Raw genomic sequence first — 16001 nt, 5'->3', positions numbered from 1 at the left:
CCTGTAAACATGCTCCTCGAAAGTGTGGGGCGAGGTTGCCCTGTGTTCTTACTGACTTTCCATTTTTATGTTTTTATTCCTACTTAGGGTTTTCTTTTGATTTGTCACCTCTTATGAAGAAAAATGGTTCCTATAAAGTCGAGACAGAGAAGTATGAGTTCTATATCAATGTTTGTGGCTCAGTGTCCATGCAAACCTGTCCTCCAGACTCTGGGGCCTGCCAGGTCTCAAAAAGGTAAGTGACTGCTCATTTTGGGTTTACTCAGTGGCTTTTTGTGCTAACAAATATTTTATTCAGGAATAGGCATATTCTCATCATTGCTTTACAACAGAAAACTTGGCCTCAAAATTGCAGGTGCCGGGAGCCTTACCACTTAGAGAGGGTAAACCATGTCCCGGGGAAGGAGGAGTGGGTTTATATAATGTCTCACTTCTGTGTGTTTAGTGTTTTTTCAGTTATTAAGTGTTTATGTGTGTATTTCTCCATTCTGTGCAGTATCAATTAAAATGAAGCAAGTTGTGCCTTAAACCAGCAGTGCTAAGTGTCTGTTTGAGTCCTGATGGGGTGGATGAAGCCTTCCTGTGCATTTAGAAGTCTACACATGGGGTTCCTGTGGACTGCAGCCTTGGGTCCTGGTCCTGGTCATGGCCATGGCTCCATGCTGCTCTCTGTCCTTCTGTGGACATCCGGCTTGGATTGCTTCTGCTCATCACGACCTTTCTGAAAGACATTCATGTATTTATTTCAGTGATAAGAAGTTGTGGAACTTGGGACTGAGTAATGGTAAACTTTCATATTATGATGGGATGATACAGCTGAGCTACAAGGATGGCACACCTTATAATAATGAAAAACACACACCGAGATCCACACTGATCACTTTCCTCTGTGATCGAGATGCTGGCATAGGTCTCCCTGAGTACCAGGTAGGAATTGTCCATGTGATTTTCTCTGGGGGTATCCTGGCCTGCTGTAGACCTTTTATTTAGAAGCAGAGCTGTCATTAGTCTGGTTTTCTGGCCAGATCATCTCCTTAATTATGTCTTGTAGGTTGGCCAGGGTGCGTAGGCAATATTTATTCACTTGTTACACACCCTATTCAGTGACCTAAGCACCTCTGTGTCCACAGCCCTGTTGGTTTGGGTACAAAACACTGTAAAGCATCAAAAGTCACCCCTTCTCTTTTTTTTTGAGACAGGGTCTTGCTGTGTAGTCCAGGCTGACCTTGAACTCTGTGTAGCTAAGGGTGGCTTCAAACTCTTGGCAATCCTCCTGCCTCAATCTCTCCAAGTGCTGGGATCATAGGTGTGCACCACCACACCCAGCTTCCTTCCCTTAACCAAAGGCAAATTTCCATCTTAATTTATAGCTTTTAGTAAAAACCTTCATTTAATGGAATGGAAGGAGCTGGACAAAGTGAACCTTTCTTCACATACTTTCCATGTCAAGTGGTGTCCTTGTTCTTTTTGAATATTGTCCTTACAGAGTGTTTCCTTTTCCTCTTTGCTGTCTCTATTCATTCGCCTTCTGTAACTACAAGTACATGAGATGATCGACTTGGAAAGGGTTTCTTTCGGCTCACAGCTGTGGAGGTTTCCGCTCTGACAGGTGCCCATTGTTCTGGGCTGTGGTCAGGCAGCACATCATGGTAGGAGTGTGGTGGAGCAGCACCACTCGCCTCATGGCCAGGAAGCGAAGAGAGTGAAGAAGGGTGCAGGGCTCCACTGTCCCCTTTGGGGATACACCGTAGTGATAGTGACCCAGAGTCCTCCTACTGCCCTACTTCTTTAAAATTGTACCACCCCTCAGTGACACCATGCTGGGGACCAAGCTTTTCATCACGTGTCACTGGGTGGCATCCCAGGCCCAAACTGGCACCATGGTCCTTACTTCTTTCTTGGTCCTTTCCATTTCATTAGGAGGAGGACAACTCTACCTACAACTTCCGGTGGTATACTAGTTATGCCTGCCCAGAGGAGCCCCTGGAGTGCGTGGTGACTGACCCATCCACACTGGAGCAGTACGACCTCTCCAGGTGAGCAGGATCAGCCAGGGTGGTTCTTCATCCAGTGTAGTTGCTGAGGTCATGTAGGTGGTATGTAAACACTGACGGAGCGGATAAAGGTCATATTGGTGCTGGGTGTGTGGGACCATGGTGGGGAGATTGAAGCAGAAGGAAGTACAGGTCTGGTTAGCCCTCACATAACACCTGTTCCCTTTCTTTTTTTTTATGGTACATTTTATTTATTTGTTTATTTGTACTGGGAATCGAACTCAGGACCTTGCACTTGCCAGGCAGCTGCTTGTGCCACTGAGCTATATCCCCGACCCTTATGGTACATTTTAGATGTACGTAATGGTAATGTCCATCATAGGGAATTTGTTCCTGTACATGTGTATCTTCTTTTTTTCCTATTTCGCTTCCCTCCCTTCAGCCCTTCTTCCCCTCCTTAATACCACCTATTCTTTGCCACATGAGCCCTTAGTCTGTAGTTTCATTATTGAGGATAGTGACTGTCAGTGCAGGGAGTGGGCACTTATTGAAGGTCCAGTTCATGTGGACCTTTGTGAAGGTCACATGAGAACATATTGTCTCCTGAAGTCACAGTGAGCCAGTTTTGTAGTTCAGTATTAGATGTTTCATTGGTAGGTCTTTATTTCTCTGACTACTTAGAAATAAATTGCCAGCCTGAGATGTCTAACCTCTTCAAATTTTCCTTTGAACTTTTAGTCTAGCAAAGTCTGAAGGCAGTCGTGGAGGAAACTGGTATGCCATGGACAACTCAGGGGAGCATATTACATGGAAAAAGTACTACATTAACGTGTGCCGGCCCCTGAATCATGTGCCTGGCTGTGATAGATATGCATCAGCTTGCCAGATGAAATACGAAAATAATAAGGTATGTCTGTCATCCTTGGATGTCTCATTTGACTTCCTCAGTGCATGGATCAGTGGGCGGAGGTGTTTGTTTCGGATCTTCAGACCACAGTGGGGTTGGCTGCTCTGGTGAAGCCCTCTGAGTGGGAGCAGGCCTATGTAAATAGCTGGCCTCCCAGACGGATGTGCCTCACACCGGAGTCTGTTCAGATTTAAAACTTAAAGAAAATACCATCCTCTTGGCTATTTTTGATCAAGTAAAGGGCAGAGGAAGCCCCCTCAGTTATGTCTAGCCTGAGTTCAAGTGTCTTTGATTCGATAGACACTGGTAAAAAAAAAAAGATCTTTTGCTCCCAGTCCTGTTCAGTTAGGCTCAGGGAGCCTGAAGCAGGAAGAATTCAGATTTGACTCCCACCTGGGCAACTTAGAGTTAATGAGATCCTTCTCAAAATAGAAAAAAGGGCTGAGGATGTAGCTCAGTGTGAAGGCCCTAGGTTTAATCCTCAGTACTGGAAAAAAAGTTTACTTCCAAGGGCTTTTCTGGATTACTTAGTAGGGAAAATTGGTTTTGAAAAGTTGCTCTGGATCAACTAGAGCTCATGTTAGCACTTCTTTGGGGTACTGAGCAGCACCTGGTCTTCTGACTGAATGGAGTGACTGCCAGGACTCCTTGTGGTCACTGTAAAAGGTGAGTTTTCGAGGAAAGATACAGATGCATTCTGGAAGTTGGCTTCTATAAAAGCAGTGTGCCAGGAATGTACTATGTTAATAGTGTGCTCTGGTGGTTAAGAACTGAGTCTGTGGGTTTGGGGATGTAATAGTGTAGCTCAGTGGCAGAACACTTGCCTTGAGTGGACAAGGCTTATCTCCAGCAACAATAAAAACAACCCCAAAGGAATTGAGTTCTCAGTTCTGTGTATTTGAGCACATGTATGTATTTTTTATTATAGTAGTAGTCTCATAGTATAGCAGGTCCTCATTATTCATGGGTTCTCCATTGTAAATTTGCCTTCTCACTAACCTTTGTAACCCCCAAATCAATGTACAGAGCACTTTCTTAGTGATTCTTGGATGTGCGTGGTGGTTCCACAGGCTTGTTCCTCCTTGAGGCTGACTCCCATGGTGCTCTGCCCTCATGCTGAGGTGATCTGAAGATGGAGGGGTAGGGAGGGCAGGCCAAAAGCTCTGGTTTGGGCCCAGTGTGGGTGGGGCTTTGAGTCTGGCATCTGCATATAGTACTTCTGAGCCACATTTTTCCCTTTTGTAAAATAAAAAAGAATCTGTCAGCATGGGTTGCTTTAGGATTTAGGATTATAATCGATGTGAGATATGTGATGTAATTGAAAAATACAACGAATGTTGGAATTTTTAAACATTTATTATAGCAAAAGAACGTTACTGTTAACCTTCCCCATTACTTTGAGCACACTTACCCCATCATTCTTGCTACTTTCTGAAGCTGTTCTGGAAGTTTTCTTTCATGAGTGTCTTATTTGTGCTGTCATGGCTGTGTCAGTGTCCTGCATCTATTAAAAATGTTGGCCATTTATGGTCATTTTTGACTTTGGGGACTTTGCAACCAGAAGTTGCATGGGGCCAAATCCAGTGGATAAGGTGGGTGAGGGCACACTGTGATATATTCATGAGCCTGTCTTTCCATTGGCTGGTACTCAGCAGCAGTGTTCACTGTAGTTTTGCTCACATCTTGTGAAGACATGAAAAGAGACCTCTAGAATTGCTTCAGGAAGTGGCAAGAATGATAGGAGGTGTTTGAAGCAAGAAGGGGAGTGTTTTTAGGGGAACTAAGGGCAGTGTCTTTTGCTGTAGTATATACTTTAAACATTCATTGTATACATTGAGCACTCTTTGTATGTGGATGTGTTATGTAACTCCCTTGGGAACAGTGGTTCACGATTCATTCATGCATTGTTCATGGGGACCTTAGGGGATGTAAGTGCCGTGAGAACTGAACCCTGTTCAATGCTGCACCAACTGCATTGGGTGCTAATAGACACTAACAGATGATGGTGTTGCAGGGCACCTTTGCTGAGGCTGTTGCCATCAGCAGCCTGGGAGTGGCCAAGACTGGCCCAGTGGTGGAGGAGAGTGGTAGTCTCCTGCTGGAGTATGTGAACGGCTCAGCCTGCACCACCAGTGATGGCCGGGTCACCTCCTACAGCACGAGGATCCACCTTGTCTGCTCCCGGGGGAGCCTGGTAAGGAGCTGCCTGGAGTGGGGGCGCTTTCTGCAGAAAAATGCTTTGCGGTTATTTCATACCTGTTCAGTTTGAATTGTGGTAAAATGTGTATGACATAAAACTGACCATGTTAGATTTTTTTTGGGTGAAGAACGTTAAGCATATTTTTGGTGCTGTGTCCATTACCAGCCTCTTTGTGGAGAACTTTTAAAAATCATCTCAGACCCAGTTGCTTTTTTACAAGGAATTTCAGGGTTATGTAGTACTAGGATCATGTGTTATTGAATAATTTCCAGAAAGGCAAATCCTGAGAGGAGATACTGAAAGTCGTGTTCATCATGAATTAAGTTATAGTCTGATAGTCTGTTAAGGGCCAGCCACTGCTGTTCCTCCTTTGCACCTGTCAGGTGGGTGTAGTTCACACATGTTCCAGGCACTGTGCAGCCCTCTCTGTCCCTTGCTGTGATCTGAGGAGAGGAACGAATGGCTGAGTGTGGGCCCGTTCCAGAGGAGCACACGGCCATCTTTGAGATTATAGACTTGCTTTTCTCCACCACCCTTGGCCTGGGCTGCCTGTTTCTTTTCTCTGACTATAGGAATTGGTCCTTGCTGCCCAGTGCTGCCTGGTTGGGTGTGCATGCTGGGCATGTCGTGTGCCCTCTTCCAGGAACTCTGCTATGGATTCCCCTTTCTGGGTTTTCATTGCCAAGCAATACTGGGTCCTTCCCAGAAGTTCTCTTGGACTCTGCTTTGCCCAGCATTTCTGATACGTTAGTCTTCAGAGTGATTTCACATTGCTGTGATTTCCGCACACACACAGCCTGCTGGTTAGTGTGCCCAGGTGGTACTCAAGGGCAAATCAAGGTCCTGCTCACAGTGTTACACACCCTAGGCTGAGTTTGCCCACCCAGGGTACGGTTACTTTCTGTGACCCCACAGTGTGGTCAAGGCAGGTACTGCTTCTTTGCTCCTATGGCTGCTGAGGCTGAGGTGGGGCCTGCAGTTAGAGAGCCTGGTGGGCAGGGTTTCCCTAAGTGGGCCCCTGTTTTCTCACCTACAGCTTATGGCCACCTCCAGCCCCTGGCTGCGGGTCCTTCATGGTGAGGCTCAGTGGGGAGGGCATCAGAGCTTTCAGCGTAGCTGCCAGCCTGTGGCTGCCCATGAAGGCTCTGCTAATGTGCCAGTCAGTCCCCTGGAGCCAGTGTGGAGAGACTCTGTCCCAACAGGGGCATGGCACTTTAGGGGGAGACATTTACTAGCATACTTAAAGTATGAGTTAGGAACAGCTCTTTTCACAAGTTGATTATAGCCCCATAATTAGAACCCATATCAAGGAACAGGACACACTCGTCCTACCTAGAAGCCCTTTTCACCTCTGTATCACTTAGCCCCTCTGCTAATCTCTGATGCGCAGGTCACCTTTGCCTAATTCTGAGCTTGCATCCATGAAACCCTTGGTATTACAGTCTTTTGTGTTTGGCCTTTTTTTTTCTTTTTTGAGGCAGGGTCTCACTGTGTAGTTCAGTCTGGCCTTGAACTCGTGGTGATCTGCCTGCCTCAGCCTCCCAAGTGCTGAGATTACAGGTGTGCATATTTGGCTGTGTTTGGCTTTTTGAATTCAGCTTTTTGTGTAAAATGTTTTTAAGAAGCACCAGGTTGGTCTCTCAAACTGAGGTTGGAATCTTAATTCTCCTATGAACTGCTGACATGATCTCAAGTTTCTTAACATCCGAGAATGAGAGATGATCTCTCTTTGCTAGGGATAATGACATCAAAGTGTAACTAGGCAATGCCTATTGAGTGGTGATGCTTAATAAACACCAAGTGATTTCAGCTGATTTTGTGTGAGGAGCTCCTCCCTGCTGGCTAGGTCGCTATTCTGTTACTCTTACCCTGTGCTTGACCTTTCAGAACACCCACCCCATATTTTCTCTCAACTGGAACTGCGTGGTCAGTTTCCTGTGGAACACAGAGGCTGCCTGCCCCATCCAGACGATGACAGATACAGACCAGGTACGAGCACTGTCTTCTGCAATCTGGCTGAGCTTCCTGCTAGATGTCTTCTCCAGGTGTCTGGCTCTGAACTCCCCCTGCCCCTGCCCCTGCTTTTTGAACCAAGTGTCAACATCCCCTCTGTGTTGACATCGGGTGTCTGAGGTCATATTGTATTCTCTACCCCCACTCAGTTCCAGGTCCCAGGGTCAGAAACAGGACCCTCAGTTTTACTCTCACTGTAGATTCCTTCTCTTCTCTACTCTCTACCCCTGTCCCTTCCATGTGGCACTGGCTCTGGTCCTGAAGGACAGAGCCTGTGTGCTCCATATGACCTTATCTGTAGGGTGGGGCCCATGTGCTGCAAGTGATTGCTGTCTCTCTTAGTGACCTAAACCCTGTGTGTTTCAATGTGACATCACCCACAGGGCAGAGCCATGTGCTCCAAGTGATTTTACCTGCATGATGAAGCCCGTAATCTCATGGGCCACTGAAGGGCCACACCTTCTGCTTCCTGCCACATCTTCTAGCTTCTCTTCTTCTGAGGTGACAGGTGTGGCACCTGGGCTTGTCCTGATAGTTCAACCTTGGCCTGGCTTTTGTTGGCCTCACAGTGTCCTGCAGAGCGTAGCATAAGCTTTGCTGAGGTGTTTCCTGCCTCTGCACATCAGGGAGTTGTTTTCATGGTGCTGCGTACATTTCTTTGTGGTAGGGCTGTTTCCCTGCCTGCCTTTTTAATGTCTCCACTGCACTGCAGAGTGTGGGGCAGCGGGGACCATAGCTTATCCACACTAATGACCCAGCTCCGGTTATTGCTCAGCAAAGGTGGGAACGGTGGCGAGCCAGGTGCCCATCTGTAGTTAGTGCTTTTGGAGCTGTGATCACTGCACCACTCCCTGCATTTGGTGGGCACAGGAGGTCCAGGGCAAAGTTAATTATACCCAAAAGAAGGGAAGAAGTCGTTTGTGAGTTATCTGATTATGCCTTAATCAGTACCTTTATGTGAATCATAGAGATAAAAAACCTGAGATTTCTTAACATGTTTGGGTTTTTAAAGACATTAGTTATGGGTTTCTTACGGTTCCTACCACCTTTCACCTTAGGGAGCCCAAGAGCTTCCAGGTGAATATAGCACCTGAGTCTGTAACCACACTTGGTACAGAAAAGGGGCTGTATTTGGATAGGCTGCCTTTTTGATAGGGATTTTTCATTATGACTTACTGTACTGGGTATTGAACCTAGGGCCTCATACATACCAGATAAATGTTCTGGCACCAAACTGCATCCCCAGTGCTTTAAGAAAATTGTTCATTTTTGCTGGGCATAGTGCTACACACTATTATCTCAGCACTCTGGGTGGCTGAGGCAGGAGGAATTGAAGTTTGAGCCCAGCCTGAGCACCTTCGTGACTTAGACCTTGTCTAAGAAATAAAGAGCTGGAGATATAGCTCAGTGTGAAGGGGCTGGGTTCAATCCCCAGTACCATCAAAAATAATCCCCCTAAAAACAGTCCCACAGAGGGGAGGGGGAGAGAAAGTGAGAATGTGTGTGTTGATTTTAAGACAGGGTCTTAGTAAGTTTCCCAGGCTGCCTTCTAACTTGTGATTCTTCTGCCTTAGCCTCCCGACTAGTGGGGATTATAAATGTGCACCACCATACCTAGCCCTTGATAAGGATTTTTAAGTAAATGGGGAGTCCAGCCCTGTAAATTACAAATATGCAGGCTTCTGGAAGTGCTCCTGTGGAATTAGATTGATAGTGTGCTTTCTCCCTTTTGATTCTTGTAGGCCTGCTCTATAAAGGACCCCAACAGTGGATTTGTGTTTAATCTTAACCCACTCAACAGTTCACAAGGATATGTGGTCTCGGGCATTGGGAAGACATTTGTGGTAAGAGCCATGTGATGAATTTCCAGTTTGCTTTGAATCGCAGAGACAGTGCATTGAAGTTACCTGCAGTCCCTAAGGAAAACACTGTATGTGGTTCCGAACTCCATTCCTTGCCAGTTAATAATGATGGAATTTTTCTTTTCTTTAGCTTCAGACCAAAGAATGTGTTCTGCTTTGTTTTCAAAACTATAGTAAATTGAATTTAGTGAAATTATAATCACTATAAGAACTGAGAGGGGCTGGGGATTTAGCTCAGCGGCAAAAGCGCCTGCCTGGCAAGCGCAAAGTCGTGAGTTCGGTTCCCGGTACCGGAGAAAAACCAAAAAAAAAAAAAAAAAAAAAAAAAAAAAAAAAAAAAAAAAAGAACTGAGAAACAATTTTCTTTTGTATAAATTAAAAAATATAGTTTCTCACTGTATATTTGCTTATAATGAACATGGTTCAAACTATATGAACTTCCTCTAGTATAATCATAAAATCTTGTAGTTATGCCTTATAGACCTGCCCTTTATTAAACACAGTATATTATTACATGCAAGATAATCTTAAACATTTATAAATACAGGGCTATTTAAATAAATAAAACCATATGTACAGGAAGTTTATGGATATTGGTATTTAGACTTTGATTTTTGCCTTACCTACTAACTTGAGGACTTAACCTGCCCAAATATGGAGAGATGGTAAACTGATTAATAAATAACAAATAGTTAACTTTGGTTACTAGGGCTTCTCTTCATGGTAAGTTATGTAGCCTGACTGTACCTCTGTGGTCTCACCATTGGCCTCTAGTTCAATGTCTGTGGTGCCATGCCCATCTGTGGGACTATTGCTGGAAAGCCCGCCTCGGGTTGTGAGGCAACCAGTGAGACACAGGAGCTGAAGAATCTGCAGCCTGAAAAGCCCGTTGGATTTGAGAAGAGCCTCCAGCTGTCCACGGAGGGCCTGCTGACGCTGACCTACAGAGGATCTCCTGCAGACAGAGGTGAGCTCAGAGTCCTGGGTGTCAGTACAGTCTTGGTGGTTCCGTGACTGTGTGCACTCCATTGGCATTTTCATAGGATACTCAGTCTCCGTCTTCCCTGGGGCACACAGTCACACATGTACATTTCCTTTGCTGCTGAATTTATGATGGGTGAAGATCATAAAAGTTACTTTTTTTCTGTAAATTTATGTTTCTTAGTGTAATAAACACAGTTTTGCTGTGTTAAATTTGTAACATTTCTATTTTTTTGCAACTGTGCTGTGCAGCAGAAACAGTGTCATTAAGTCCATGATCTAGTCCAAGCCCTTTGCGAGGACAGGGCTGTGTTAGTAGTAACAACAGCTGCTGTGTGTTGAGTGTCTTCTCTGCACACGCCTGTGTGAAAGTGCTGTGTGTTCCTGCCAGCTCTGTGAGTCTTACCTGGCTTTTGTGCTTGAGTCCTTCTGCTTGACCACTGTCTCATTTTACCTACACTAATGAAAGCCAGAGAGGCTATGTGCCAGGGACATAGCCAGTGGCTTATCATTGGTCAGCATCAGTAGGATCTAGGTCCCTAGCTTTCTGATCTTGGCTCTGGCAGCTAGTGCATTCCTGTTGTGCGGATGAGGAAACAGACCCCCAGAGGTGCAGTACCTTGTCCAGGGCCCCACAGTAAGTAGGCAGCACAGCTGGGCTTGGAGCCTGTGTCTGCTGCCAAAGCCATGCTGTTTCTATCACACCATGGTAGGCATAGGGGAGAGCTGGTCATGGGTTTGGTTGCTAAAAGTGCTACTGCCATGTTAGCAGACATTAGGTGAAGGCTAGTCTTTGGAAGAGAGCAGAAGGTTCTGCTGTCCTGGGCTTGTTACACCCTACTCTTCATTACATTTGTACATCTTGTGTCAGGCTAACAGATGCCAAAGACTGCATTGCCCATGTAGACAGTGGCTAGAATAATATCAAAGACTCTCTCTGGGTAATTTTACAACTGGAAATCTTGAAATGATGTCAGCAAGACCATTGACTGCAGGTACCTTGTGTGCTTCACCTTACAAAAAGGACCAACTGCTTCATGAGAGTGTTTGAGGCAGAGAGCCAGTGTACAGTGGACCATGATAGAGATACAGGTCATGGAGTTACAGGGTATCTTTACACAGACAGGAACTAAGCACAAGCATCTACCATCCCATCTCTCAAGGTGGACCCTGAGCAGAGGGCCTGGCAGTCCCATATTACTGCACAGATTCAGGAGGCATTTATTGTCAGGGACACTGACCCATGCAAGCTGTGAGTCTAGTTTAGGGAGCTATGGAGCTACCACACTGCTGGAGAAAGAGCCCAGGCCACACTGCTCTTCATACCTGGGCTCTTCCTGCACAGAGCTTTGCAGCTCCTCTGCTGTCAGAGGCCTGTAAACCAGCTACCTTCCTGTGGCTCCAAGAAGCACCTGGGTGATCCACCCTGAGCAGCATGGCTTGCAAAAACCTCTAGCAAGTCAGGTAGCCCTGCCCTAGTCTTCCACTGCCCTGGAATCACCTAAGTGACTCACCATGCCTATTTTTGGCCTTAGTACCTGCATGACCCTGCCCACCTTCCTGTGGTGTTAGGAAATAGTGAAGTAGCCAGTTCTCAGAAGCTCATCCCACTAAGGCTCTGAGAAGCAGATGGATCAGCCTCATCCAACCACTCTTGTCCCCAGGAGGCAGCTGGGCAGACCTTCTGAGCATGTAGTTCCCCTAAGGGCTCTGTAAGTCACCTTAGACAAGTTAACTAATGGTTAACCTGTGGTTCCCAGGTACTGACAGCATTTCACTCCACTATTAAGCACACTGAGCTACATATAGGCCCACATGGGCCACTAGGCTGGTCCTCACATACATAAGCCATCGTGGGGCTCAGGGGCTCATGTTGACAAATTTGCCCCACCTGGGGGAGCTACATCCTAGGTGGTGGTGGAATCCCAAAACCTTTGCAGCCAGGGCCCCTCAAATATCCATAGATATCACCCCCACTTACTGCTGATGAAGTTACATGTATACTAACAGAGTCACTCACTTGGAACAAGTTCAGTGTATCCAGCCAGCACTGGGACTGTTACATCACCCTTAGAAAGTCTTACTATGAAAGCTACCCTGTAAAATTGATAGACGCAACTGATCCATCAGATGTACAAATAATAGTGTAGGGACATAGGCATGAAAAAAGAAGATAACCTGATGCCTCCAACAAAATACAGTACCTCTAGCAATAGACCCAGGAAGAAAAGGAAATCAACAAATTGCCTGACAAAGAATTAAAAGTAATGATTATAAGAAAATCTAATGAAACTCAAGAGAATGTAGATAAATGATTTGATGAAAGGGATGCATTTCATGATATGAATGAAAAATTTATCAAAGAGATAAGAGAGCATAGAAGGGAATCAGAAATCTTGGAACTAATGACTCAGTGAAATTTTAAAAATACAGTTGAGAGCCTAAGTAGAATTGATAAGGAACAAGAAGGAATTTCTGAGCTTGAAGACAAATCTTTTGAAATAGCCCTGTCAGATTAACAGAGAGAAAAGAAAAAGAAAAAAACTTTTGAAGTTAGAGGACATCATTACATGAGCAAACGTTTGTATTATGTTTATTCTAGGAGAAGAAAAAAGGCATAGGAAAATCTCAGTGAAATAATTATAGAAAACTTTCAAATTTTTATAGACGTATGCTCATCCAACTGTATGAAGTTCATAGGGTCCCTAATAGATTGGACCAGATAATATGTCTCTGAGGCATATTATACTCAAATTGTTAAAAATACAAGACAGACTTTCTTTGGTGTTTTGGGACAGGGTCTTGGTATGTTGTTTAGGCTGTTTTTAAATTCACTATATAGCCCAGGCTGGCCTCGAACTCAGGGTGATTGTCCTGCCTCAGCCTCCCAAATGCTGGGACTATAGGTGTGTGCCACCACACCTGGATATGAGACAGAAATTCTCTAAACAGAGAAAAGCATCATGCCATATGTAGAAAAACCCCATTAGATTAACAGCAGACTTCTCTGCAGAAACCTTGCTAGGTTGGAGACAGTGGGGTGATACATTCAAAGTCCTGAAGAAAAACTTGCCAGCCAAGAAAGAATGTTATATCCAGCAAAATTGTTCTTAAGAAGTGAAGGATAAATGAAGACTTTCTAAGGCCAAAATGAAGGGACTTGTGGACTGATAACAAATGCTTTAAGATAATACTGCAGGAGAAGCAGAAGGTGACAGTCGTCATGAACACACGTGAAAGTGCAAAACTCAGCAGTAAAGCAGTGGATAAGGGAAAATGAAATCAAACTGTGTCACCGCAGAAAACTGCCAAGCTACAGAGATGAACAAGAGCGAAAAAAGAAACAAAGGATGCATGAAACAACCAGAAATATATTAAGAGAACAGCAGGGATGTGTCTGTGTTTCCCAAGAATAATTTTGTAAGTGGTTTAGAGTCCTCAATTTAAAAAGATAAAATTGTCTGTACATTTAAAAGTAAAACCTAGGCCCAATGATGCTTACTGTAAGAAACTTATCTCAACAGTAAATACACAGATAGACTGAAAGTGAACAGATGAAAACAGACACCATGCAAATGGAAACCAAAAATGAGCAGGAAATGAGTAGGTCATCTAGACCAAGAGAAAAAAGTTATCAAAGTTAAACTGTACTCTAGACCAAATGGTTGAAACAGACATCTGTAGAATATTTCATCCAATAAGTATGGAATACACATTCTCATCATCTAGGGAATACCCTCCGGGATAGACTACAAAATACATCTCAACAGAATAAAAAAAAATTGAAAGCATGTATCTTTTTTTGACCGTAATGGAATAAAACTTGAAATCATCAATTAGATCAGTTGTATAAATTGTACAGATACATGAAAATTAAACAGTGTTCTCTTGAACAACACATGGGTCAATGAAGAAATCAAAAAGGAAGTTAAAAATTTTCTTTTAGCAAATGAAAATATAACACACCAAAACCTATGGACATAGTGAAAGCTGTACTAAGGGGAAGATTTATAGCTATAAGTGCCTACATCAAAAGCAAAGATTTCAAAGTAAACGACCTAATGATACAACTCAAGAAAAGCAACAATAAACCAAACCCAGAAGTAGCAGAAGGAAAGAAATAACAAACATCATAGCAGAGATAGATATTTTTAAAAGGATGCACACACACACATATACACAAGACCAATGAAAACAAAGAGTGGAAGTTTTGGAAAAAAAGTGACAAAAATTTAGGTGGCCCATCTGAGAGAGAAATGGAAAAGACTCAAGTAAAATCAGATGAGAACAGTAAACATTACAACTGATACCACAGAAACATTCAGGATCATTTGACACTACTGTCAACAACTATATGCCAACAACCTAGATTAAAATAATGTATTACACCTACCAAAATTGAACCCTGAGGACATGGAAAACCTGAACAGAATAAGTAACAGGTAACAGTACTGGTAAATGTCTCCCAACATAGAAAAAACCCAGGACCAGATAGCTTCATTATTATTGTTGTTGTTTTGCAGTGGTGGAGTTCAAAGCCAGGGTTTTGAGCAAGATAGGCGAGTGCTCTCTCTTTGAGGTACATTCCCAGCTCTTACAAAGAAGAATTACTGCTAGTTTTTCTGAAACTACTTCAAAGTATTGAAAGGGAATAGTGAATCCTTTTCAGCTCATTCTTTGAGGCCACCATTCCCTGATAGAAAAACCAGATGAGGGCACAGCAACAAAAGAAAACTACAGAACAGTATTTCTGACGAACATGGGTGCAAAAGTTCTCAACAAGATTATTGGTGAAGTTAATGTACAGAAAATGAGGTTGAGTGGGATTTATCCTAGGAATGCAAAGTTGCTTCAGCACGTACAAATCAGTGAATGTAATGCACTGCATCAACAGAATAAAAGATAAAAGCCTTATGGTCATCTCAGTTGATGCAAAAAAAAAAAAAAGTGATAAAATTCATCATTTCTTTAGGATTAAAAAAAATCCTCCAAAAAAGTAGAGAAGAAAGGTACCACAATCCACAACAAGGCTGTGTGTGATGGGCATGCAGCCTACATCATACTGAATAGGAAAAAACTGAAATGATTTCCTCTAACATCAGTAAGTTGTGGGTGTCTACCACTCCATTGTTTTAGAATATTCATTATTCAATCTTAGCCAAATTGAAAGATGTGAGAAAGAAATGATGAGTACCCACATAGGAAAGGAGGAGGTATAATTATCCCGTGTGCAGATGGCATAATATTTTAAATAGAAAAACTTAAAAAGATTATATCAAAAAACGGTTAGAGCTGATAACCAAATTCAGATAAGTTTTGTTTTGTTGTTTTTTTTTTGGTTTTTCTCCGGTACCGGGAACCGAACTCGCGACCTTGCGCTTGCCAGGCAGGCGCTTTTGCCGCTGAGCTAAATCCCCAGCCCCAGATAAGTTTGTAAGATACAAAATCAACATAAAATCAGTATCTCTTATTTATCAAAAGTTGCTGAGAAGTAAAGCAGTTCCATTCACAAAAAGCTACAAAAACCACAGTGAAGACCCAAAGCAAACAAACAAAAAAACCAAGGAATAAATTTAACCAAGGAAGTGAATGGCTTTTACAGTGAAAGTTATAAAACACTGAGGAAAGAAATCGAAGAGGACACAAAAAAATGAGAAGGCATCCTATATTCATGGATTGGGAAAATTAAAATTGTTAAAATGTCCCTACTACCCAAAATAATCTACAGATTCAGTGGAATTCCAATGGACATTTTTTTTAAGAGCAGGAAATTTATTGAAGAATAGGAATGGGGAATAGGAATAGCTCTTGAGAGACAAGAGGGGTCCAAAATGGGTTGCCAATGAACCCACCTCTAAGGAAATTTTATAGAGCAAAATCATGAGGTGGGTACAATGTGGGTCAAAATTGTGATCACCCAGTGAAATTGCAAGTATAGTCACTTAGGTAATACTGTATGACATCATTAACCTTGGTCAATAGTCTATAGTCTTGACCTTGTCTTTAGTCTTAGCAGTTCTAGTTGTAGTAGGTGGTAGAGGATG

The 16001-nt window shown here is 43.5% G+C and overlaps 1 protein-coding gene across 1 annotated transcript in view; it reads left to right on the top strand.

Annotated features, from left to right (window-relative positions):
- The window catches only part of Igf2r (insulin-like growth factor 2 receptor), a gene marked incomplete in the record, with an annotated part of 119845 nt that overhangs the window by 58394 nt on the left and 45450 nt on the right, over nt 1-16001 (top strand). Inside the window, 8 exon segments of the mRNA XM_013517350.1 lie at nt 88-235; nt 750-927; nt 1921-2036; nt 2733-2901; nt 4916-5095; nt 6989-7090; nt 8857-8958; nt 9751-9943. Of these exon segments, the coding sequence (XP_013372804.1) occupies nt 88-235; nt 750-927; nt 1921-2036; nt 2733-2901; nt 4916-5095; nt 6989-7090; nt 8857-8958; nt 9751-9943 (1188 nt within the window).

Source organism: Chinchilla lanigera, unplaced genomic scaffold (assembly GCF_000276665.1).
Source record: "Chinchilla lanigera isolate Chin_1 unplaced genomic scaffold, ChiLan1.0 scaffold00038, whole genome shotgun sequence".
Taxonomy (NCBI): domain Eukaryota; kingdom Metazoa; phylum Chordata; class Mammalia; order Rodentia; family Chinchillidae; genus Chinchilla; species Chinchilla lanigera.
This window is presented reverse-complemented; position numbering and strand designations above follow the sequence as displayed.